Source organism: Salvelinus namaycush, chromosome 26 (genome assembly GCF_016432855.1).
Source record: "Salvelinus namaycush isolate Seneca chromosome 26, SaNama_1.0, whole genome shotgun sequence".
NCBI lineage: Eukaryota > Metazoa > Chordata > Actinopteri > Salmoniformes > Salmonidae > Salvelinus > Salvelinus namaycush.
The window spans coordinates 24,421,692-24,445,116 of record NC_052332.1 but is presented as its reverse complement, the minus strand read 5'-3'; the positions used below and the strand labels follow the sequence as shown (position 1 = coordinate 24,445,116).

At 46.7% G+C, this 23,425-nt stretch overlaps 1 protein-coding gene across 1 annotated transcript in view; it reads left to right on the top strand.

Moving 5' to 3' along the window:
* Window positions 1–1,445: 1,445 nt before the first annotated feature.
* LOC120021011 (leucine-rich repeat transmembrane neuronal protein 4-like) overlaps window positions 1,446–23,425 on the top strand; it is a 35,408-nt gene continuing 13,428 nt past the window's right edge. Inside the window, exons 1-3 of the mRNA XM_038964671.1 lie at window positions 1,446–1,534; window positions 1,883–1,908; window positions 4,344–5,986. Coding sequence (XP_038820599.1) covers window positions 1,446–1,534; window positions 1,883–1,908; window positions 4,344–5,986 — 1,758 coding nt within the window. The remainder of the gene's footprint in view (window positions 1,535–1,882; window positions 1,909–4,343; window positions 5,987–23,425) is intronic.

The window sequence follows — 23,425 nt, the reverse complement described above, 5'->3', positions numbered from 1 at the left end:
TGGACCCTTTGTTTGAACTTCCCGAGGCAGCTCTATTCATTCCGGGGACTGCAACGAAACGCTGTCGCCGGAAAAGAGGAAGAAGAAGTAGGGCCCTAGTCAGACTCAAGTGGCGTGCATATCATCCACCACTTCTAAGTACATTACTCGCTAACGTTAAGTCCCTGGACACTAAAGTAGACGATCTCAGGGTGAGGATCTCCTTACAGAGAGACAGACGACAGGGACTGTAACATACTCTGTTTTACGGAATCATGGGTCTCTCCGGATATATTATCCCCGGGACAGGAAGAACAAACATTCTGCGAAAAAGAAAGGCAGAGGGGTTTGTTTCATTATTAACAACTCATGGTGTGATTGTGGTAACGTACAGCAATTCAAGTCCTTTTGCTCTCCGGATTTGGAATACCTCACCATCAAATGCCGACCACATTACCTCCCAAGATAATTTCTTTGGTCATTGTCACTGCCGTGTATATTCCTCCCCAAGACAACATCACAATGGCTCTAAAGGAACTATACTGGACTATGTGCAAACTGGAAACCATGTAACCTGAGGCCATATTTATTGTAACCTGGGACTTTAATAAACGAAATCTGAGGAAAACGCTACCGAAATTCTATCAAGACACCTCCTGTCCTACACGCGCATCATGGACTGAATCATTGCTACTCTCCCTTCCGGGATGGCTACAAGGCCCTCCCTCGCCCTGTAGCCATTGCATCCATTCTGCTCCTCCTCACCTATAGGCAAAAACTTAAGCAGGAAGCACATGAAGTAAGGACTGTACAACGTTGGTCTGACCACTCGGAATCTATGCTTCAAGATTGTTTTGATCATGCGGACTGGGAAATGTTCATTTCGCCTCTGAGAATAATATTGACGTAAACACTGACTGGATTCAGCAGGAAGTCGATAGAGAATGTTGTTCCCAATCAACCAAAAACTGTGGATAGATGGCAGCATTCTCCCAAAACTGAAAGTGTGAACCACTACATTCAACCATGGCAAGGTGACTGGGAACATGGACGTGTACAAACAGACCATCTATGACCTCTGTAAGGCAATCAAAGAGGCAAAACCACAGTACAGTACAGTACAGTACCAGTCAAAAGTTTGGACACACCTACTCCAGTTTTTTAAAACTATTTCTACATTGTAGAATAATAGTGAAGACATCTGTCATCATGAAGTGCTTTGAGAGGCTAGCTAAGGACCATATCACCTCCACCTTACCCGACACCCTAGACCCACTACAATTCACATACCGCCCCAACAGATCCATGGACGTCACAATCGCCATCACACTGCACACTGCCCTATCCCACCTGGACAAGAGAAATACCTTTGTAAGAATGCTGTTCATCAACTACAGCTCAGTCTTCAAGCCCATCATTAAGCTGAACCCCCTAAGGGTCTGAACCTCTCCCTGTGCAACTGGGTCATGGGCTTCCTGATGGGCCGACTCCAAGTGAAGAAGGTCGGCAACAACACCTCTGCTACGCTGATCCTCAACACGGGGGCCCTACAGGGGTAAGTGCTCAGCCCCCTCCTGTACTCCCTGTTCACCTATGACTACGTGGCCAACTCAATCATCAGGTTTGCTGACGACACAACAGTGATAGGCCTGATTACCAACAATGACGAGACAGCCTATAGGGAGGAGGTGAGACCCCTGGCAGAGTGGTGCCAGAAAAAACAAAAACAAAGGAGCTGATCGTGGACTGCAGGAGAATGCAGAGAAAGCACAATCCCATCCACATCGACAGGGCTGCAGAGGAGAGGAAGCACTACCATCTAAAAAGGCAGAGACAGTACAGATGCATCAAAGCTGGGACCAAGAGACTGATAAACAGCTTCTCAGCGCCTTTTCAACCACAGGAAGCTGAAGAAATTCATCTTGGCCCGTAAGACCCTCACAAACTTCTACAGATGCACCATTGAGAGCATCCTGTCGGGCTGTATCACCGCCCAGTATGGCAATTGCACCGTCCGCAACCGCAGGGCTCTACAGGGGGTGGTGTAGTCTGCCCAATGCATCACTGGGGGCACACTGCCAGCCCTCCAGGACATCTACTGCACTCTGTGTCACAGGAAAACCAAGTAGATCATCAAAGATCTCAGCCACCCGAACCACAGCCTGTTCACCCCGCTACCATCTAGAAGGTAGAGACCAGTACAGGTGCATCAAAGCTGGGACAGAGAGACTGAGAAACAGCTTCTATCTCCAGGCCATCAGACTGTTAAATAGTCACCATTAGCCGGCATCTGCCCAGTACCCTGCCCTAAACCTAAGTCACTGTTACTAGCCAGCTACCACTAGGTACTCTACCCTGTACCTTAGAGACTGCTGCCCTATGTACATAGAGTCATTGAACACTGTTCACTTTAATAATGTGTACATACTGTTTTACCCACTTTATATGTATATACTGTATTCTAGTCATGGTTCATCCTATATAACTACTGCTGTACACACCTTTTCTATACTGTTCATACACACCATTTTATATATATTCCGGACTCTGACATTGCTCGTTCTGATATTTCTTAATTTATTCCTTTTTACTTTTGGATTTTGTGTATTGTTTTGGATTTCTAGTTATTACTAAACTGTTGGAGCGAGAAACACAAGCATTTTGCTACACTTGCGATAACATCTACAAATCTGTTTACGTGATCAGTAAACTTTGATTTGATTTGACCATCCATGATTTCAAAATGATAGTTTTAACCATGTTTTAAGGCTATACAGTGTTTGTTTACATTTACATTGTTTACAAACATTGTGGTAAAATAAGCTTTTATTTTGGCTTCTCATGGTGTGTGACAGTTGAACTAAACTCATGAGGCATTTATAAGTTATATTATTCAAGAATCAATGGGTATGGGGCCTCCCAAGTGGAGAGGAGTCACTACAGACCTGGGTTTGATCCCAGGCTGTGTCACAGCCGGCCGTGACCGGGAGACCCATGAGGCGGCACACAATTGGCCCAGCGTTGTCTGGGTTAGGGGAGGGTCTGACTGGCCAGGATGTCCTTGTCCCATCGCACTCTAGTGAATCCTTGTGGCGGGCGACTTCGGTCGCCAGCTGTACAGTGTTTCCTCTAACACATTGGTGCGGCTGGCTTCCGGGTTAAGCGAGCAGTGTGTCAAGAAGCAGTGCGGCTTGATGGGATTGTGTTTCGGAGGACGCATGGCTCTCGACTTTCACCTCTCCCGAGTCCGTACAGGAGTTGCAGCAATGGGACAAGACTAACAACCAATTTGGATATCACGAAATTGGGGAGAAAAAGGGATAAAATAAAGAATCAATGGGTATATATCATTATACCCCCCATTCTCTCTAGTAAGTTGTTCCTTCCACTCTCAAACCATCCTAGAGTACCCCTGCCCCCATATGCTCCCTAGTAAGTTGTTCCTTCCACTGTTAAACCAGCCCAGAGTACACCCCCATTCTCCCTAGTAAGTGGTTCCTTCCACTGCCAAACCAACCAGGCCAGAGACTAGAATAAGAAGCTGTCAGGTCGCAGTGTGTCTAAGGAGAGAGCTCAGCTGAACAGCCCCATCCTGTTGCTACCTCAGCCTGCACAGCCGTTTTGCTCACAGTCACTTCACGCTGTCTTTATGTGCAAAGGGACGACATCACACAGCAGGCAGCAATGTGTCTCAATTAGAGCTAAATCTACGGGTGTTCTTGTTTCCCAGCAAACGGTTTAAAATGGGGACAACCCGTTACTGTCTGCTGCACAAAGAGAACAAAGAAAAGAAAGAATAGGATCAAAGCTTTGAATCACAGAGGGGTTGAGAGGAGTGTTATTTGTAGGGTCTTGTCTCCTGTTTATCAGGGCATGTGCTTAGTCTGTGTAATGTCTGCTTCAGCATTAGAAATGTAAAAAGCTGTAACAGAAGACAAAGACCCCTGCACAGGTTTACCGGGGTGAAAAGAGAGGACACCAGTTACCCAAAACAAACATTGTGTGCGTGCACTTTGTCATAGCAAATGAAGTAGGCATGTTTTTTTCACTGCTGTCTATCAACAGACCTTGAAGGTATGGGATAGATAATGTACTCATTTCTTGTACATCAATGTAAAATTGATTACAACGAGAATCTAAAAACATGATGTATAAGTGTTTACTTACAGTATATGTATTCATTTCAAATCAAATATTTTTTACAATGTACGGAGCGTTCTTGAATGTGGCCATGATAAACGTACTCTAATTTAACTACAATTATTAGTATTTATCCTTTTATGGGTATTTCCATGGATCAACATTCATAAAAATTCCTCTCTAACATGCCTGCTTCTTCTCTCTCTCTGTCTCTCTATCTGTAGGTTCCAGGCTGTGTGATGGACGAGCGGCGCACCCCATCCTCCTCCTGCTCCTCGTCCTCCAGGCCATGCTGCCGCTCTGCTCTGGTGAACGCACCTGCCCTCACAGCTGCCGTTGTGAGGGGAAGATAGTCCACTGCGAGTCTGCTGGCTTCTTGGACGTCCCTGAGAACATCTCAGTGGGCTGCCAGGGCCTCTCTCTTCGCTACAACGACCTGCACACGCTGCTCCCCTACCAGTTTGCCCACCTGAACCAGCTCCTCTGGCTGTACATGGACCACAACCAGATCTCTTCTCTAGACAGTCGGGTCTTCCAGGGGGTTCGCAGGCTTAAAGAGCTGATCCTCAGCTCCAACAAGATCTCTCAGCTCCACAACGCCACCTTCCACGGGGTGCCCAACCTCCGCAGCCTGGACCTATCCTACAACAAGCTGCAGGTGCTTCAGCCGGGGCAGTTCCACGGCCTGAAGAAGCTGCAGAACCTCCACTTGCGCTCCAACGGCCTCACCTTAGTCCCCATCCGGGCCTTCCTGGAATGCCGCAGCCTGGAGTTTCTGGACCTGGGCTACAACCGTCTCCGGGCCCTCACCAGGACCACCTTCCTGGGGTTACAGAAGCTCATGGAGCTGCACCTGGAGCACAACCAGTTCTCCCGGATCAACTTCTTTCTGTTTCCACGTCTTGCTAACTTGCGAGCGCTCTACCTGCAGTGGAACCGCATCCGAGCAGTCAACCAGGGCCTTCCCTGGACTTGGCACACGCTGCAGAAACTGGATCTGTCTGGCAATGAGATCCAGACCCTGGACCCTGCCGTGTTCCACTGCCTGCCTAACCTCCAGACCCTCAACCTGGAGTCCAACAAGCTGTCCAACGTGTCCCAGGAGGCAGTGTCTGCATGGATCTCCCTGAACTCTATCAACCTTGCAGGTAACGTGTGGGACTGTGGGACAGGCATCTGCCCCCTGGTGGCCTGGCTGAGGAACTTTCGTGGCACTAAAGACACGACCATGATATGCAGCAGCCCAAAGCAGCTCCAGGGAGAGAAGATCATGGAGGCTACGAGGAACAATGGAATTTGTGAGGAAACTGATTACTTCCAGACAGAAACCCCTTCACCAACCCCAGATTTCATTGAAACGACATCTGACCCAACCCCTGCTCCCACCAGCCCACTTCCACCCCTGCCTCCACCTACCACCCTGGCCCCCCTACCCCCACCTCGGCCTCAGTCCCCCCCCCGGCCTACTTTTCCCAGCCGGGTAAGGATTGACCCCAGAGACTCCCCTCCACGGGCTCCGCCCTCCCTCCGCAGCCTGGTGGTGACTCAGCCCCCAGAGCCGGAGCACATGTCCTTCCACAAGGTGGTGGTGGGCAGCGTGGCACTCTTCTTCACCATGTCACTCGTCCTGACCGTCATCTACGTGTTATGGAGGCGCTACCCGAATGCGGCGCGGCTCCTGCAGCAGCGCTCCGTGGTGGGCCGCAAGCGGCGGAAAAAGAGCCCGGAGCCTGAGCAAAACCTGAGCTCCCAGCTGCAGGAGTATTACATGAGCTACAATCCGGCCGCCTCCCCGGAGGGCTTGGAGGTGCTGGGCAACGGGACTGGCTCCTGCACCTGCACCATCTCCGGCTCCAGGGAATGTGAGGTATGACCCGTCGCATCAGCCTTTAAAAACAAAACCCAAAAAGCAAAAACACAAAGGCTCAAGAGAGAGAGGTAAATCCTTTTTCAGGCATGAACTGTTTAGAGAGACTTTGAATCAGGGCTAAGCACCCTTGACTCTTGGTTCATAACATGCTCGACTTAGAACTTTGAATGTTTCCAATTATTTCTGCAGTTTTCATTCATAAATTGAATTGGACACTGGAAACATGAAAATTACATTTAGAACCAGGAGGCAACGGTAACCTAGCTCAGGTTCAGAGAGCTACATTATTGCACTGCCACAAAATACCTTTTGTTCACTTTTTTGTTTGTTTAGTTAATTTGCCAATCAGCTTATTTTTGTTCAGCGTTACACTTCAGCAGCGTTTTGAAGCACAATTCTTAATCATACTTGCACACTGTTCATGTTTTCAAGGTCTCACACAAGTCATTGCTACGACATCATGGCATGGCTCACTGGATGCTTTGATATACAGAACCAGTAAAAGTTTGGAGGCACCTACTCATTCCGGGGTTTTTCTTTATTTTTTACTATTTTCTAAATTGTAGAATAATAGTGAAGACATCAAAACTATGAAATAACACATATGGAATTATGTAGTAACCAAAAAAGTGTTTAACATATCAAAATATACGTTCGATTTTATGTTCTTCAAGGTAGCCACCCTTTGCCAAGATTGTGCAAAGCTGTCATCAAAGCAATCTCTCAACCAGCTTCATGTGGTAGTCACCTGGAATGAATTTCAATTAGCAGGTGTGCCTTGTTAAAAGTTAATTTGTGGAATTTCTTTCCTTCTTAATGCAGTTTAGCCAATCATTTGTATTGTGACAAGGTAGGGGTGGTATACATAAGATGGCCATATTTGGTAAAAGACCAAGTCCATATTATGGCAAGAACAACTCAAATAAGCAAAGAGAAACGACAGTCCATCATTACTTTAAGGTAATTACTTGAAGGTCAGTCAATGCGGAAAATTTCAAGAACTTTGAAAGTTTCTTCAAGTGCAGTCGTAAAAACCATCAAGCGCTATAATTAAACTGGCTCTCATGAGGACCGCCACAGGAATGGAAGACCCAGAGTTACCTCTGCTGCAGAGTTCAAGTAACAGACACATCTCAACATCAACTGTTCAGAGGAGACTGCGTGAATCAGGCCTTCATGGTCGAATTGCTGCAAAGAAACCACTACTAAAGGACACCAATAATAAGAAGAGACTTGCTTAGGCCAAGAAATATGAGCAATGGTCATTAGACCGGTGGAAATCTGTCCTTTGGTCTGATGAGTCCAAATTTGAGAGTTTTGGTTCCAACTGCTGTGTCTTTATGAGACGCAGAGTAGGTGAACGGATGATCTCTGCATGTGTGGTTCCCACCGTGAAGTATGGAGGAGCAGGTATGATAGTGTGGGGGTGTTTTGCTGGTGACACTGTCAGTGATTTATTTAGAATTCAAGGCACACTTAACCAGCATGGATACCACAGCATTCTGCAGCGATACGGCGTCCAATCTGGTTTGTGCTTAGTGGGACTATCAATTGTTTTTCAACAGGACAATGTAGAAAATAGTAAAAATAAAGAAAAACCTTTGAATGAGTAGGTGTGTCCAAACTTTTGACTGGTACTATATATGTGTTTGTTTGTATATGATTGTATGTGTTTATTATGTGTAGTACACTCAATGTGTGTGAGTAAGTGAATAGGTACATTTCTTTCAAGGCCAAAAATGAAAGACAGGGCAGGGGTTAGCTTAAGGCCACTAGCTTTCCCAGTCTTGACCAAACTGGAAATGTTAGCTCTCCACCTCATGAGATGCCAAAAAAACAAACTCCAAATCGATTCAAGCCAAATCACAACATGGATTAATGAGGTATTGATCAACATCGGTTGGATGCCCCATAACAGAGCGACTGGAGCTCCATGTGCTCTTATGTGGCAGAGTAGAAAAAGAAGAGGTCCCAGTCCGCATGGCTGTGTAACGGATGTGAAATGGCTAGCTAGTTAGCGGGTACGCGCTACTAGCGTTTCAATCAGTTACGTCACTTGCTCTGAAACCTACAAGTAGTGTTGCCCCTTGCTCTGCAAGGGCCGTGGCTTTTGTGGAGCGATGGGTAACGACGCTTTGTGGGTGACTGTTGTTGATGTGTGCAGAAGGTCCCTGGTTCGCGCCCGGGTATGGCGAGGGGACGGTTTAAAGTTATACTGTTACATTGATGCTGTTGACCCGGATCACTGGTTGCTGCGGAAAAGGAGGAGGTTGAAAGGGGGGTGAGTGTAACGGATGTGAAATGGCTAGCTAGTTAGCGGGTACGCGCTACTAGCGTTTCAATCAGTTACGTCACTTGCTCTGAAACCTACAAGTAGTGTTGCCCCTTGCTCTGCAAGGGCCGTGGCTTTTGTGGAGCGATGGGTAACGACGCTTCGTGGGTGACTGTTGTTGATGTGTGCAGAGGGTCCCTGGTTCGCGCCCGTGTCGGGGCGAGGGGACGCCATAAAGTTATACTGTTACAGCTGCATGCCCATTACTGGTGGTTTATTTCACTTCCTCAGTGGCCCTGTACAAGCTACATGGTCCACCTGCCGGCCAGGCTGCAGTAGCTACGGCCCTCTTTAGCCTAATCTCTTCAGCCACTTAACTCAACAGTGTGTTTAGTAAAATAGTAGCGGGCATAGTGGAAGGGGCATTAGCTCCCGCCTGTTTTGGGAAGATTTATGGTAATCTCAAAAGAGCCATAGCGATATGTGTAATCCCAAATCTTATGAAATGCTCATTAATGCGGATGGATCCCTCCGGCCTGCCAAGATGAGGCACCTATTTATACCCAATACCAGGGTAATTACAATCACCAGCCATCGCACTGCATCTGCGTTTGATCTCAGGAAGCATGTTTTCCTACACAGATGTGCTGTTTTATAAAAGGATATTCACCTGAAGTGATTTTGTAAAAGGGGATTATTTATGTTCAGAGAGGAACTGTTTTGGAAGGAGGAGAGAAAAAAATTACAGAAAGTAATCTGTTTATTACACTCCACTGGAAGGAACCAAAGATCACAGGAAGCAAAAATTAAAACCCTGTAAATGTTTGGTTTGTATAATGAGGAAATGAACTGACACACTCGGTGGTTTTACAGGTTGAATTAATGATTCTATGACAGTGCTGCAAAACAAAACAAGTCCACAGAGCCCATCTTATCCATATTAATTATCACATTCAACATTATCCTTTCTGCTGACTGCAGTTTGCTACATTTTTTTATCAAGAGTTTAGATTTTTGCTCAGTAAGCCTCCAACATCATTAATTCTATTGAAGGAATAAGGCGTTTATTTAATATCAGAACTCCCATGGCGCCAAATTCAAATTTTTATTCTGCTCAAAACCTTTTCTAATACTTTTTATATGCCTAACGTTTCATGAGTTATTTCAGAAATATGACATGAATCACCTATAGGCACCAAGCTACCAAGCCATTCATTATAATTCCTCTGACTGGCAAAGCAACTCTATGACAAGGAGAGCTTGTCACGATCGTCGAAGGGAGAGAGATTGGACCAAGGCGCAGCGCGTGAAAAATACATCTTCTCTTTATTTTAAGAAGGAAAACGAAACAAAACAACAAACAGACGACCGTGAAGCTATAAATCTAGATAGTGCTGACACAAACACTACACATAGACACAGACAATTACCCACAAAAACCTAGTGCCTATGGCTGCCTTAAATATGGCTCCCAATCAGAGACAATTAATGACATCTGTCTCTGATTGAGAACCCTTCAGGCAACCATAGACACAGCTAGACTTCTATACTAAACATAAACCCAACTACTCTAATAAACCCCCTAACCTTACAACCACCCTAGACACTACAAAAACACATACATTCACCATGTCACACCCTGACCTAACTAAAATAATAAATGAAAACAAAGATAACTAAGGCCAGGGTGTGACATAACCCCCCCCTTAAGGTGCGAACTCCGGGCGCACCAGCATAAAGTCTAGGGGAGGGTCTGGGTGGGCGTCTGTCCACGGTGGCGGCTCTGGTACTGGTCGTGGTCCCCACCCCACCATAGTCACTACCCGCTTTCGTAGCCTCCTCCAACTGACCACCCGCCAACTTAACCCCACTGGATTAAGGGGCAGCACCGGACTAAGGGGCAGCACCGGACTAAGGGGCAGCACCGGACTAAGGGGCAGCACCGGACTAAGGGGCAGCACCGGACTAAGGGGCAGCACCGGACTAAGGGGCAGCACCAGGATAAGGGGCAGCACCAGGATAAGGGGCAGCACCAGGATAAGGGGCAGCACCAGGATAAGGGGCAGCACCAGGATAAGGGACAGCACCAGGATAAGGGACAGCACCAGGATAAGGGACAGCACCAGGATAAGGGGCAGCTCCGGACTGAGGGACGGCAGCTCCGGACTGAGGAACGGATCCTGGCTGGATGACGGCTCTGGCGGATCCTGGCTGGACGGCTCTGGCGGATCCTGGCTATACGGCTCATGGCTGGCTGACGGATCTGGCTGCTCATGGCTGGCTGACGGATCTGGCTGCTCATGGCTGGCTGACGATCTGGCTGCTCATGGCTGGCTGACGGATCTGGCTGCTCATGGCTGGCTGACGGATCTGGCTGCTCATGGCTGGCTGACGGATCTGGCTGCTCATGGCTGGCTGACGGATCTGGCTGCTCATGGCTGGCTGACGGATCTGGCAGATCCTGGCTGGCTGGCGGCTCTGGCAGATCCTGTCTGGTTGGCGGCTCTGGCAGATCCTGTCTGGTTGGCGGCTCTGGCAGATCCTGACTGACTAACGGCTCTGACGGCTCGGGACAGACGGGCGGCTCTAATGGCTCGGGGCAGACGGATGACTCAGACGGCGCTGGGGAGACGGATGGCTCAGATGGCGCTGGGGAGACGGATGGCTCAGATGGCGCTGGGGAGACGGATGGCTCAGATGGCGCTGGGGAGACGGATGGCTCAGATGGCACTGGGCAGACGGATGGCTCTGGCCGGATGAGGCGCACTGTAGGCGTGGTGCCGGAACTGGAGACACCGGGCTAAGGACACGCACCTTCAGGCTAGTGCGGGGAGAAGGAACAGGGCATACTGGACCCTGGGAGCGCACATTAGGCCTAGTGCGTGGTGCCGGAACTGGTGGTACCGGACTGGGGACACGCATCTCAGGGCTAGTGCGGGGAGCAGCAACAGGACGCACAGGACTCTGGGGACACACAGGAGGCTTGGTGCGTGGTTTAGGCACTGGTGGTAAAGGGCTGGAGACACGCACCATAGGGCTAGTGCGTGGAGGAGGCACTGGTGGTACTGGACTGGGGCGGGGAGGTGGCGCCGGAAATACCGGACCGTGCAGGCGTACTGGTTCCCTTGAACACCGAGCCTGCCCAACCTTACCTGGTTGAATGCTCCCCATCGCCCGACCAGTGCGGGGAGGTGGAATAACCCGCACCGGGCTATGTAGGCGAACCGGGGACACCATGCGTAAGGCTGGTGCCATGTATACCGGCCCGAGGAGACGCACTGGAGACCAGACGCGTTGAGCCGGCATCATGGCACCTGGCTCAATGCCCAATCTAGCCCTACCAGTGCGGGGAGGTGGAATAACCCGCACCGGGCTATGAACACGTACAGGAGACACCGTGCGCTCTATTGCGTAACACGGTGTCCGCCCGTACTCCCGCTCTCCACGGTTAGCCTGGGAAGTGGGCGCAGGTCTCCTACCTGCCCTCGGCCCACTACCTCTTAGCCCCCCCCCAAGAAATTTTTGGGTAGTACTCACGGGCTTCCAGCCTTGCCTCCGTGCTGCCTCCTCATATCGCCTCCTCTCGGCTTTCGCTGCCTCCAGCTCTTCACGAGGGAGGCGATATTCTCCCGGTTGTGCCCAAGGTCCCTTTCCATCTAATATCTCCTCCCATGTCCATGAATCCTTGATGCCTTGATCCTGTTGCCGCTTGTCACGCTGCTTGATCCGGGTTTGGTGGGTAATTCTGTCACGATCGTCGAAGGGAGAGAGATTGGACCAAGGCGCAGCGCGTGAAAAATACATCTTCTCTTTATTTTAAGAAGGAAAACGAAACAAAACAACAAACAGACGACCGTGAAGCTATAAATCTAGATAGTGCTGACACAAACACTACACATAGACACAGACAATTACCCACAAAAACCTAGTGCCTATGGCTGCCTTAAATATGGCTCCCAATCAGAGACAATTAATGACATCTGTCTCTGATTGAGAACCCTTCAGGCAACCATAGACACAGCTAGACTTCTATACTAAACATAAACCCAACTACTCTAATAAACCCCCTAACCTTACAACCACCCTAGACACTACAAAAACACATACATTCACCATGTCACACCCTGACCTAACTAAAATAATAAATGAAAACAAAGATAACTAAGGCCAGGGTGTGACAGAGCTGTTGCGTAACTAATTATTTTTGCACTCTGTCAACGCGTTATACCCTTAATCCATGGAGATAGAAAGACCTCTTATTACCTGCAGTGTGATTAACTCAACTTTGAAGGCTGGCATATTATTTCTGATTGGAACTTTTTTTTTCATGGAAACATGGCAGTGAAATGAAGTACAAATGTGTTTCTCCCAATTACAGTGACAATGTGAATCTCATCCCCTCAAACACAGACACTTTTCTCCCTGTTCTCTGCAAAGTACTAAAGGGGGTCTGCAGAAGTTTTTTTTCTATGTTATGTTGTTGCTCATTTCGGTGAACGTTTAATAATTGAGGAGCAGGCGTCAGCTCGGTTTAACTTGATGAAAGAGCCATATTGCCGGCCGGCACAGCTGGCTGTGCCTTTCATTATGGCTCAGTGCGGTGCAGGCAGTCCCAACGGAAAACGGTGAGAAAGACTGGGAGCTGCGGCACGCTCTCAACTGTGCCTGTGATGAAATAAGAAACAGTCAGGGTGAGAGAGGAATGCTGCATACCGGGTCAAAGCCCAATTAAAGCACCGAGGAGAAAGTATCAGAGATGGTGTGATTTTTCCTCTGTGGCTGATTCAATTTGGTCATGTTCGGACTCACCAAAACTTCTATTCAGAATGATGATGTTTTGTATCATCATGATGATGTGGCCGGTGACACTTTGCTTCTTGTAAGTACAATATCTTGAAAACTTGACTGCTGACATGCAAAACATTTGGGACTGTATCAACAGTGGACTATTGAAAAAAGAAATGTATACTTTTTGGATTTTCCCTTTTGAAAATAAATAGTTTCACCATATTTTACATTTATATTTTATATTTTAGTCATTTAGCAAACACTTTTATCCAGAGCGACTTACAGTTAGTGCATTCATCTTAATATAGCTAGCTGGGACAACCACATATCACAGGCATAGTAAGTACACTTTTCCTCAATAAAGTGGTTATCAGCAGAGCTAGAAGTGTTGGTTCAGGAAATTCATTTTTATTTGTATTTATTTTTAAAAACAAGAGTTCAGTTGTCACGAACCGGCTCAAAGCCCGTAACAAAAAGGGAGACAATGTGGAGATAAGGAATAACAACATATATTTATTAACTAACGTAACCTATATACAAATAAACAATAGTGTGTCTGCATGGAGAGAGTCTCCCAATGAATGGGGAAGAGGTCTATTTATCCTGGGACACACCCGGGCCCATGTCGCTGACGACCCTCCCGGCTCCGCCCACCGGCATCCTAATAAGGAAACAAGAGCAAAGAGAGAGAGAATACGACAGACAAAGTGGGAGGGTTGTCACACAGTTCACGTAACAGGGTTGACCTTAAAATGAGGGATAGGTTTTTTTTTTACCTTAAAATGAATCACTAAGCACATTAAATAGTTATGATCTTCAGAAATGACTATGTCAAAGCAACAAAATAACTAGGGCTTTACAATGATGGTGAAAACTTGGAGAAATGTTGAGGTTAAGTAGGTTAAAATATCCAGAGAAGTCACAAGAGTGTGCACAGAGGAACATGTTAAAATTCTGAATTTCGGGAACTTTAGCAAGTCTTTATTCATATAATTTGTTTTTTAATGTGGTCTATATTAAAGGACACTTAATTTAATATAACAGGCTTTTAAAATCAATGTTTTATTTAAAATATGTAAAGGGTCACAAAAGGGATTTATTTTGTGGAACGACCCTTGTAGGGAGGCATATCTCTTGCATACTAAATCAGACTTAAGTCTTCTTCCTTCTCAAAACTCTAATAATTGACAAGAAGTCGACCATGCATTTTGCCCCAAGAGCTCAAATAGAAGAGATTTACATTCAGGCAGCTCCAAAACACTAGAATTTGTATTTAAATACCTGTACAATTCCCCCCTCTCTCTATTTGAAAATAAATGTCAGAGTGTTTTCTTGGCAGTGGTAATGGAAAATAGCACTGAGATAAGCAAACTGAGAGCATAGTCACACTACCTTTTCATATGGTAGAAGTCATAACAGAGATCTATTTGAACTTATTGGCTGAAACACAATGAACCACTCAGGAAATAACAGACAAGGTTTTATGATGAAAAACAGCAGTTAGGTGCAATTAATGGAATAATTTTACATTGAAGAGTGCTTATCATGATAAGCATTCAATCAGCATGATAGTTTGAGTATTAGTATGGTGCATTGCTTCAATTGAGTAAGCCACTTTTCCTCATCAGGAAATTATGAGCTACTCTCCGCTCACCACTACTGGATAGAACTGTTTCAGTCATCTGTTAAGTGATTGAACATTGTCTGCTTCCTCAATGGATATGGTCAGAATAGGCCGTTTAAAGGCACTTAACAGTCACCAGCGTATGAGCAGTTTTATGTTCCCTTTAATCTGAAACCTAAATTGAACTGCTTCTCGTATACCAAGTCCCTCACATGTACACACCTTTCCGATGGCCTCAAGGGCACTATCCCACTTCTGACACCATCGTAGCGAATTTGGGGGGTAGCCCTAAGATGTTGGCTTGACAGCAGCAGGCTTGACGAGGTTGCTAGGTGTTGGGTTAAGTTTTCTACAGTATGTTTATTAGTGTGATATCTTGTTTGTTATGATTATGAACATATTGCTCAATATGAGTGCTAGGAACAGGTTACTGGCTACCTCAACGGCTGTGGAAATTCAAACTGAAAAATAAATGTACAGTATTAGGATTTTTGTGTCAGATATTTCCATGTCATAAGATTTCAAGTCAGGTATAACTACCTTTTTGATCTGCATCTCTTCTCAAAGAGAGCTGCCCCCTATTCAAAGCCCTATATATACGAATGTAAGAAGGTAAAATGTTCTTTAATTTCAAATAAACTATCATCTCGTTTTCATACCCCTGGATATTTATCTAGATTCTAGATATCGCTGCTGACATGATCTTGTACAATATATCGGAATCTTTGCATTGTGATCCAAGTTCCAATATAATATTACATCAGGCAGACACGTTAATAAAAATCAGTGTCAAATCAGTGCCGCTATTGAGGTATTGTTCATGTCTATCTTGTGTTAGGGGAAATACATGGGTCCTCCATTGGGTCCCCTTTCATACCGGTTCTACCCTGTAGCACAGAGTGACTTTCAGAGATGCCCCTCCTCCCCTCAAACAGCTTTGAAGACTGGGGGCATGTCACGCAGCCCGACAAAGGCCTCCCTTGGCTAATTTCCCTTCACGTCCCGTTCGACTTGACAGGCATTCCTCCAAACACCATTTACAGAATGCTTTCATTCTCCACTGCCTCTCCATCTCTTTCTCCCCCCTTTCTCTCTCGCTCTCTCTGCCTCATCGGCTTTAAGTAGCCATTAAGTGCTTAAACGCACACATTCCACTGAGGCTTCTTAATGAATATCCAATAGGTTCTGGTTTGATATTTTGTCCCCATTTATCAAATCCCGTCTCATCGCTCCTAACGGGATCTATGGTCTGCAAGAGTGCTGCTTAATGTGTGCGTCATCTGATCTTTTTCACTTACACTTTAATTATGAATTAACTGATAAATTAATTGATTCAGTGATCAGGTCAATATTGTCTCCGTAAAGAATAGGGGTGTGGGGTAGTCTCACGGTTGGAGGGTTTAGGTGGAGGATGATGAACTAGTCCCTGAACACTCTCCATCCATCTCTACATCACACTGCCAAGGAGAGTCTAAATCTGTCTATAAAAAGACAGTGACTGACAGAAACAAGACTAAATAGCATTGAGGCCTGTGAGGCAAACGCATGATCCACCTGATGGTTCTTTCATGCCAATGTTGCCATCCCAAGCTTGAACTCCTCAGCTCTGTTTCTTAGGGACATGGCTTTGTTCCTCCTTGCCTAGATTGCAGGCATGACCTCAAATTGGTGCCAGTGTGCAGTAGCTCCTCAGGGCACCCAGTGTGAAGACTGTGGCTGGATGGATAGGATACCCCAGGCCTATGCAGGTTATTCCCTCGTCCCAATCCACCCGCACATCAAATCAAATCGAATCTTATTTGTCACATGCTCCGAATACAACATGTGTAGACCGTACCGTGAAATGCTTAATTACAAGCCCTTAACCAACAATGCAGTTCAAGAAATAGAGTTAAGAAAATATGTACTAAATAAACTAAGGTGAAATAAAAAAAAAATAGAAAAAGAGTAACAAGGAAATTACAGTACATAACAATAACGAGGCTATATATAGGAGGTACCGGTACTGAGTCAATGTGCGGGGGTACAAGTTAGTCGAGGTAATTTGTAAAGTGACTACACATAGATAATAAACAGAGTGTAGCAGTAGTGTAAAAACAAAAGGGGGGGCAATGTAAATAATCCAGGTGTCCATTTGATTAATTGTTCAGCCGTCTTATGGCTTGGGGGTAGAAGCTGTTAAGGAGCCTTTTGGTCCTAGACTTAGTGCTCCGGTACCGCTTGACGTGCGGTAGCAGAGAGAACAGTCTATGACTTGGGTGACTGGAGTTGTTGACAATTATTTGGGCCTTCCTCTGACACCGCCTAGTATATAGGTCATGGATGTCAGGAAACTTGGCCACAGTGATGTACTGTGCCGTACGCACTACCCTCTGTAGCGCCTTACGTTCAGATGCCGAGCAGTTGTCATACCAGGCGGTGATGCAACCGGTCAGGATGCTCTCGATGGTGCAGCTGTAGAACATTTTTAGGATCTGGGGACCCATGACAACTCTTTCCAGTCTCCTGAGGGGGAAAAGGTGTTGTGCCCGCTTCACAACTGTCTTGGTGCATTTGGACCATGATAGTTCATTGGTGATGTGGACACTAAGGAACTTGAAACTCTCGACCCGCTCTACTTCAGCCCTGTTTATGTTAATGGAGGCCTGTTCGGCCCTCCTTTCCTATAGTCCACGATAAGCCCCTTTGTTTTGCCAGGTCTCTGACCTCCTCTCTATAGGCTTTCTCATGGTTGTTGGTGATCAGGCCTACCACTGTTGTGTTGTCAGCAAACTTAATGATGGTGTTGGAGTCGTGCTTGGCCACGCAGTCGTGGGTGAACAGGGAGTAAAGGAGGGGACTGAGCATGCACCCCTGAGTGGCCCCAGTGTTGAGGATCAGCATGGCAGATGTGTTGTTGCCTACCCTTACCACCTGGGGCGGCTCGTCAAGAAGTCCAGGATCTAGTTGCAGAGGGAGGTGTTTAGTCCCAGGGTCCTTAGCTTAGTGATGAGCTTTGTGGGCACTATGATGTTGAACGCTGAGCTGTAGTCAATGAACAGCATACTCAAATAGGTGTTCCTTTTGTCCAGGTGGAAAAGGGCAGTGTGGAGTGCGATTGAGATTGTGTCATCTGTGGATATGTTGGGGCGGTATGCGAATTGGGTGGGTCTAGGGTTTCCGGCATGATGGCATTGACGTGAGCCATGACCAGCCTTTCAAAGCACTTCATGGCTACCAACATGAGTGTTATGGGGCGGTAATCATTTAGGCAGGTTACCTTTGCTTTCTTGGGCACAGGGACTATGGTGGTCTGTTTGAAACATGTAGGTATTACAGACTCGGTCAGGGAGAGGTTAAAAATGTCAGTGAAGACACTTGCCAGTCGGTCCGCGCATGCTTTGAGTACACGTCCTGGTAATCCGTCTGGTCCAGTGGCTTTGTGAATGTTGACCTGTTTAAAGGTCTTTCTCACATCGGCTACAGAGAGCGTGATCACACAGTCATCCGGAACAGCTGGTGCTCTCATGCATACCTCAATATTGCTTTCCTCGAAGCGAGCATTAAAGCCATTTAGCTGGTCTGGTAGGCCCGCGTCACTGGGCAGCTCGCAACTGGGTTTCCCTTTGTAGTCCGTAATATTTTTCAAGCTCTGCCACATCCGACAAGCGTCAGATCCAGTGTAGTAGGATTCAATCTTAGTTCTGTATTGACGCTTTGCCTGTTTGAGGGCTTTGCAGGATTTCTTTTAAGCGTCCGGATTAGTGTCCCGCTCCTTGAAAGCGGCAGCTCTAGCCTTTAGCTCGGTGTGGATGTTGCCTGTAATCCATGGCTTCTGGTTGGGAAATGTGCGTATGGTCACTGTGGGGACGACGTCGTCAATACACTTATTGATGAAGCCAGTGACTGAGGTGCCATTGGATGAATCCCGGAACATATTCCAGTCTGTGCTAGCAAAACAGTCCTGTAGCGTAGCAGCCGCGTCATCTGACCACTTCCGAGTCACTGGTACGTCCTGCTTTAGTTTTTGCATGTAAGCAGGAATCAGGAGGATAGAATTATGGTCAGATTTGCCAAATGGAGGGCGAGGGAGAGCTTTGTATGCGTCTCTGTGTGTGGAGTAAAGGTGGTCTAGAGTTATTTCCCTCTGGTTCACATGTGACATGCTGGTGGAAATTAGGTAAATTTGGCTCCCAAGTGGCGTAGCGGTCTAAGGCACTGCATCTCAGTGCTAGAGGTGTCACTACAGCCCCTGGTTTAAATCCAGGCTGTATCACAACTGGCCGTGAATGGGAGTCCCATAGGGTGGCGAACAATTGGCCCAGCGTCGTCCGGGTTAGGGTTTGGCTGGGGTATGCCTTCATTGTAAATAAGAATTTGTTCTTAACTGACTTGCCTAGTTAAATAAAGGTTAAATATTTATTTTTTTAACTGATTTAAGTTTGTCTGCATTTATGTCCCCGACCACTCGGCCACTCGGAACGCCGCTTCTGGATGATCATTTTCTTGTTTGCTAATGGCCTTATACAGCTCGTTGAGTGCGGTCTTAGTGCCAGCATCGGTTTGTGGTGATAAATAGACGGCTACGAATAATATAGATGAGAACTCTTTTGGTTGATAGTGTGGTCTACAGCTTATCATGAGGTATTCTACCTCAGCCGAGCTATACCTCGAGACTTCTTTAATATTATACATCGCCACCAGCAGTTATTGACAAATAAACACAAACCCCTGCCCCTCGTCTTACCAGACGTAGCTGCATATAAGGGCACAAGGCGAGACCCAGATGCAGACACAGGAGGCAGATGGTTAGAGTCTGTCGTTTATTTATAATCCAAAAGGAGTAGGCAAGAGAATGGTCGTTGACAGGCAAAAGGTCAAAACCAGATTCTGAGACCAAAAGGTAAAGAGTGCCAGACAGGCTCGATGTTAGGGCAGGCAGAAGGGTCAGGCAGGCAGGTACAGAGTCCAGAAAAACAGTCAAGGGTCAAAACCCGGAAGACTAGAAAAAGAGAATAGAAAACAGGAGCACGGGAAAAACACGCGGGAAAAAATAAATTAGCAAACCCCAGAAACCACTGTAACTGCACCCTGGACATGGGTTGGGGCCAATCCACCAACCGCTCTCACTTTTTCTGGATCCATCTGAACATTCCCTTCAGAGATGATGTATCCCAGAAAAGTGATTGTGGAGCGGTGGAACTCGCACTTCTCCGCTTTAACAAACAACTGGTTCTCCAGAAGGCGCTGAAGAACTTGTCGAACATGGAGAACGTGTTCCTGGGCAGAACGGGAGAAAACCAGGATGTCATCGAGGTATACAAAAACAAACCGATTCAACATGTCCCGGAGCGCATCGTTAACCAGAGCTTGAAAGACAGCAGGAACGTTAGTGAGTCCAAATGGCATGACCAGGTACTCATAGTGTCCACTTGCTGTATTGAAAGCAGTCTTCCACTCGTCTCCTTCACGTATCCAAACGTTGACTGGTCTCCCACAGCAGAATAACAGCAAAAGGTGTACAGGTAATAGGAATTAGGGAATTCCCAGTCTGACTCACAAGAGTAGTTGTACCTACTAATGATCTAGGTCTCCTCACTGGACAGGTCACAATGAAATGCCCTGCAGCACCGCAATACAGACAACTGTTGGAGCTTAGCCTATGTGAACGTTCCCTAGCAGATAATTTAGCTCTTCCCAGTTCCATAGGTTCTGGTGTATCCGACTCACCCGTCGTTGATGGTTCTCGAGGGAGCTCAGGTGGTTTGGATCCTCTCGGGAAAGCTATCCTCGGGGACTTCCGGGTTCCCTCGGAGGTGAGCGAGCCACTGTGGATGAACGAGTGTGCCTGAGACCAGACCTCCTCTCACTCCTGAGTTCCCTTAGGCGTCCATCAATTCTAATGGTGAGGGCGATGAGGGAGTCGAGGTCCACCGGTAGTTCCCGAGCAGCTAGCTCATCTTTTACCACCTCAGATAATCAGTGAAGAAAAGTATCGAAAAGAGACTCCGGATTCCAGGCACTCTCGGCGGCCAACGTGCGAAAATCTACCGCGTAGTCTGCCACACTACGGGAGTTTTGACGTAATTCAAGAAGTTTACTGGCTGCCTCTCTCCCGAATACCGGAGAATCAAATACCTTCCTCACATCTGCCATGAAATTCTCCAGATGACAACAAACGGCGGATTTTTGCTCCCAAATTGCCGTAGCCCAGGAGAGCGCCCTTCCCGACATTAGCGTAATAACATACGCTATCTTAGATCGGTCTGAAGGAAACGAAGATGGCTGTATCTCAAAAATAAGAGAGCACTGAGAAAGAATCCCCAGAATATCCCCAGAATATCACTCCGGATGAGGTAAGTGGGGTTTTCGGGGAGCTGGGGTAGGCTGTACAAGCTCACCACTAATAGGGAAAAAATGACTGGGTGGTTGGGGTTTCTCAGCTGTAGCAGGCAGCCTCCGAGCTAACTCCCTGATTTGCTCCATAATCTCCTTAAACCCTTGGTCGTGGCATTCCCTCAAGGAACGGAGCCCTCCCAGAAGGTCCTGTAACAGCTCCTCATGTCTCCCAATAGTGGCTCCCTGCAGAGAGACAGCGTGGCGGAGCTGATCCAAGTCTGCTGGGTCTGTCATGGCCAGTTCATACTATAAGGCACTAGGTGAGGACTTTCATCTGACAAGCGAATACAGCTGTTTCCCTTTGACTTGCTGAATACAATTACATGTCACATACGGCAGTTTCTAAAACATGATTTGGCTTTTCACCTATTTTCTGAAAAGTCAAAGTAAGGTATTTTCATACGTAGATACACATACCACATTTCCTTTCAGAGTATTGTCTGAATAGTTACATTTTGGCATCTTCACAGTGTGTTTATTTTAATTGAAGAGCCCAAAGCTAAGGAGTCCAGAGCCCCAAGGTCTCATAGAGACAATATCATTTGATAAGGAGATTCTAAAATGAAGCAACAGTGTTTTTGTCAATTCCCCCTCCTAGCCACTAACTGTACATCACATGATTTGACTGTACCATTCCTAGGGTTGCTTGAGTGGAGGCATATTAGAGGGCTTCAATTCCTTTGAAAGCAATGGACTAAACATTGCCCTGTGTCACCTCTGTCATCTCCTCCTGAAGACAAATGCATTAATAGAAAGACTGTCATTGAAAACCAGATCAACAGCACCAGTAGGCATCAACACGACTAACTTCTGCTTTGAAGATTAAAATGTTTTATATCAGGGACAATGTTTTGCCTATAACGCTGTAACAGCTCCTCATGTCTCCCAATAGTGGCTCCCTGCAGAGAGACAGCGTGGCGGAGCTGATCCAAGTCTGCTGGGTCTGTCATGGCCAGTTCGTACTATAAGGCACTAGGTGAGACCCAGATGCAGACACAGGAGGCAGATGGTTAGAGTCTTTGTCGTTTATTTATAATCCAAAAGGAGTAGGCAAGAGAATGGTCGTGGACAGGCAAAAGGTCAAAACCAGATTCTGAGACCAAAAGGTAAAGAGTGCCAGACAGGCTCGATGTCAGGGCAGGCAGAAGGGTCAGGCAGGCGGGTACGGAGTCAAGAAAAACAGGCAAGGGTCAAAACCGGGAAGACTAGAAAAAGATAATAGAAAATAGGAGCACAGGAAAAACACGCTGGTTGACTTGAAAACATACAAGTTGAACTGGCACAGAGAGACAGGAAACACAGGGATAAATACACTGGGGAAAATAAGCAACACCTGGAGGGGGTGGAGACAATCACAAGAACAGGTGAAACAGATCAGGGTGTGACACTGCATGTCCTGCCGATACACGGAGAAGCTAGCCAGCGCTATATTATCCGTGTCGTCGTTCAGCCAAGTCTCGGTGAAACATAAGATATTACAGTTTGTAATGCCCCGTTGGTAGGATAGTCTTAATTGTAGATCGTACAGTTTGTTTTCCAATGGTTGCATGTTGGCCAATAATACAGAGGGAAGTGGCAGTTTACCTCTGCAAGTTCTTCACGCTAATGACGGGCCTTGTCTTGACAAAGTAGTATAACCTTTGCGTCAGACTCATTAACTAAAATATCTTCGTCCAGTTGAGTAATCGCTGTTCTGATGTCCAGAAGCTATTTTCGGTCATAAGAGATGGTAGCAGCAACATAATGTACAAAATGAGATACAAACAATGCAAAAAAACAAACAAAATAGCACAGTTGCTTAGGAGCCCGTAAAACGGAAGCCATCCCCTCTGGCGCCATTATAATCCTACTGAGCTGTTATTTTAAAGCTGCAGATGGCACCACAACGGGCCCTGAAGCTAAGACAAATAGGGAGAGAAAGTAGGCCTGTTTTATAGCAAATCTAAGACTATGACAGTGAGGGGAGAGATTCTAAGACTGATCTGCTGCTGTGACACCTAAAGGAAACATATGCAGTGGCAGTGTGGCACCTTATATCAAAGCTACCCCCTCCATTACCTTAAATTGAATTTTGTAATCTTCTACCTGCTTCTGTTTCCTTTTGCCACCGGCGCTGGCAGACACTTTGTACTGTGTCCACGGATAACAGTAACATCCTTCCAGCACACCCACACACACTGCTATAGTCTACATACAGCAACGCAGAGTTGCAGACCCACACACATACACGTGTGTGCGCAGGCTAGCACTCAAGCTTTCGCACGCACGCACGCACACACACACAAAGTCCAATCGCATACAGCAGGTGATTTTGAGAGTGTGTTATTCTTTCAAACAGACAAAAACTACTTTACAGTATTGTCCAGGTGCCTCC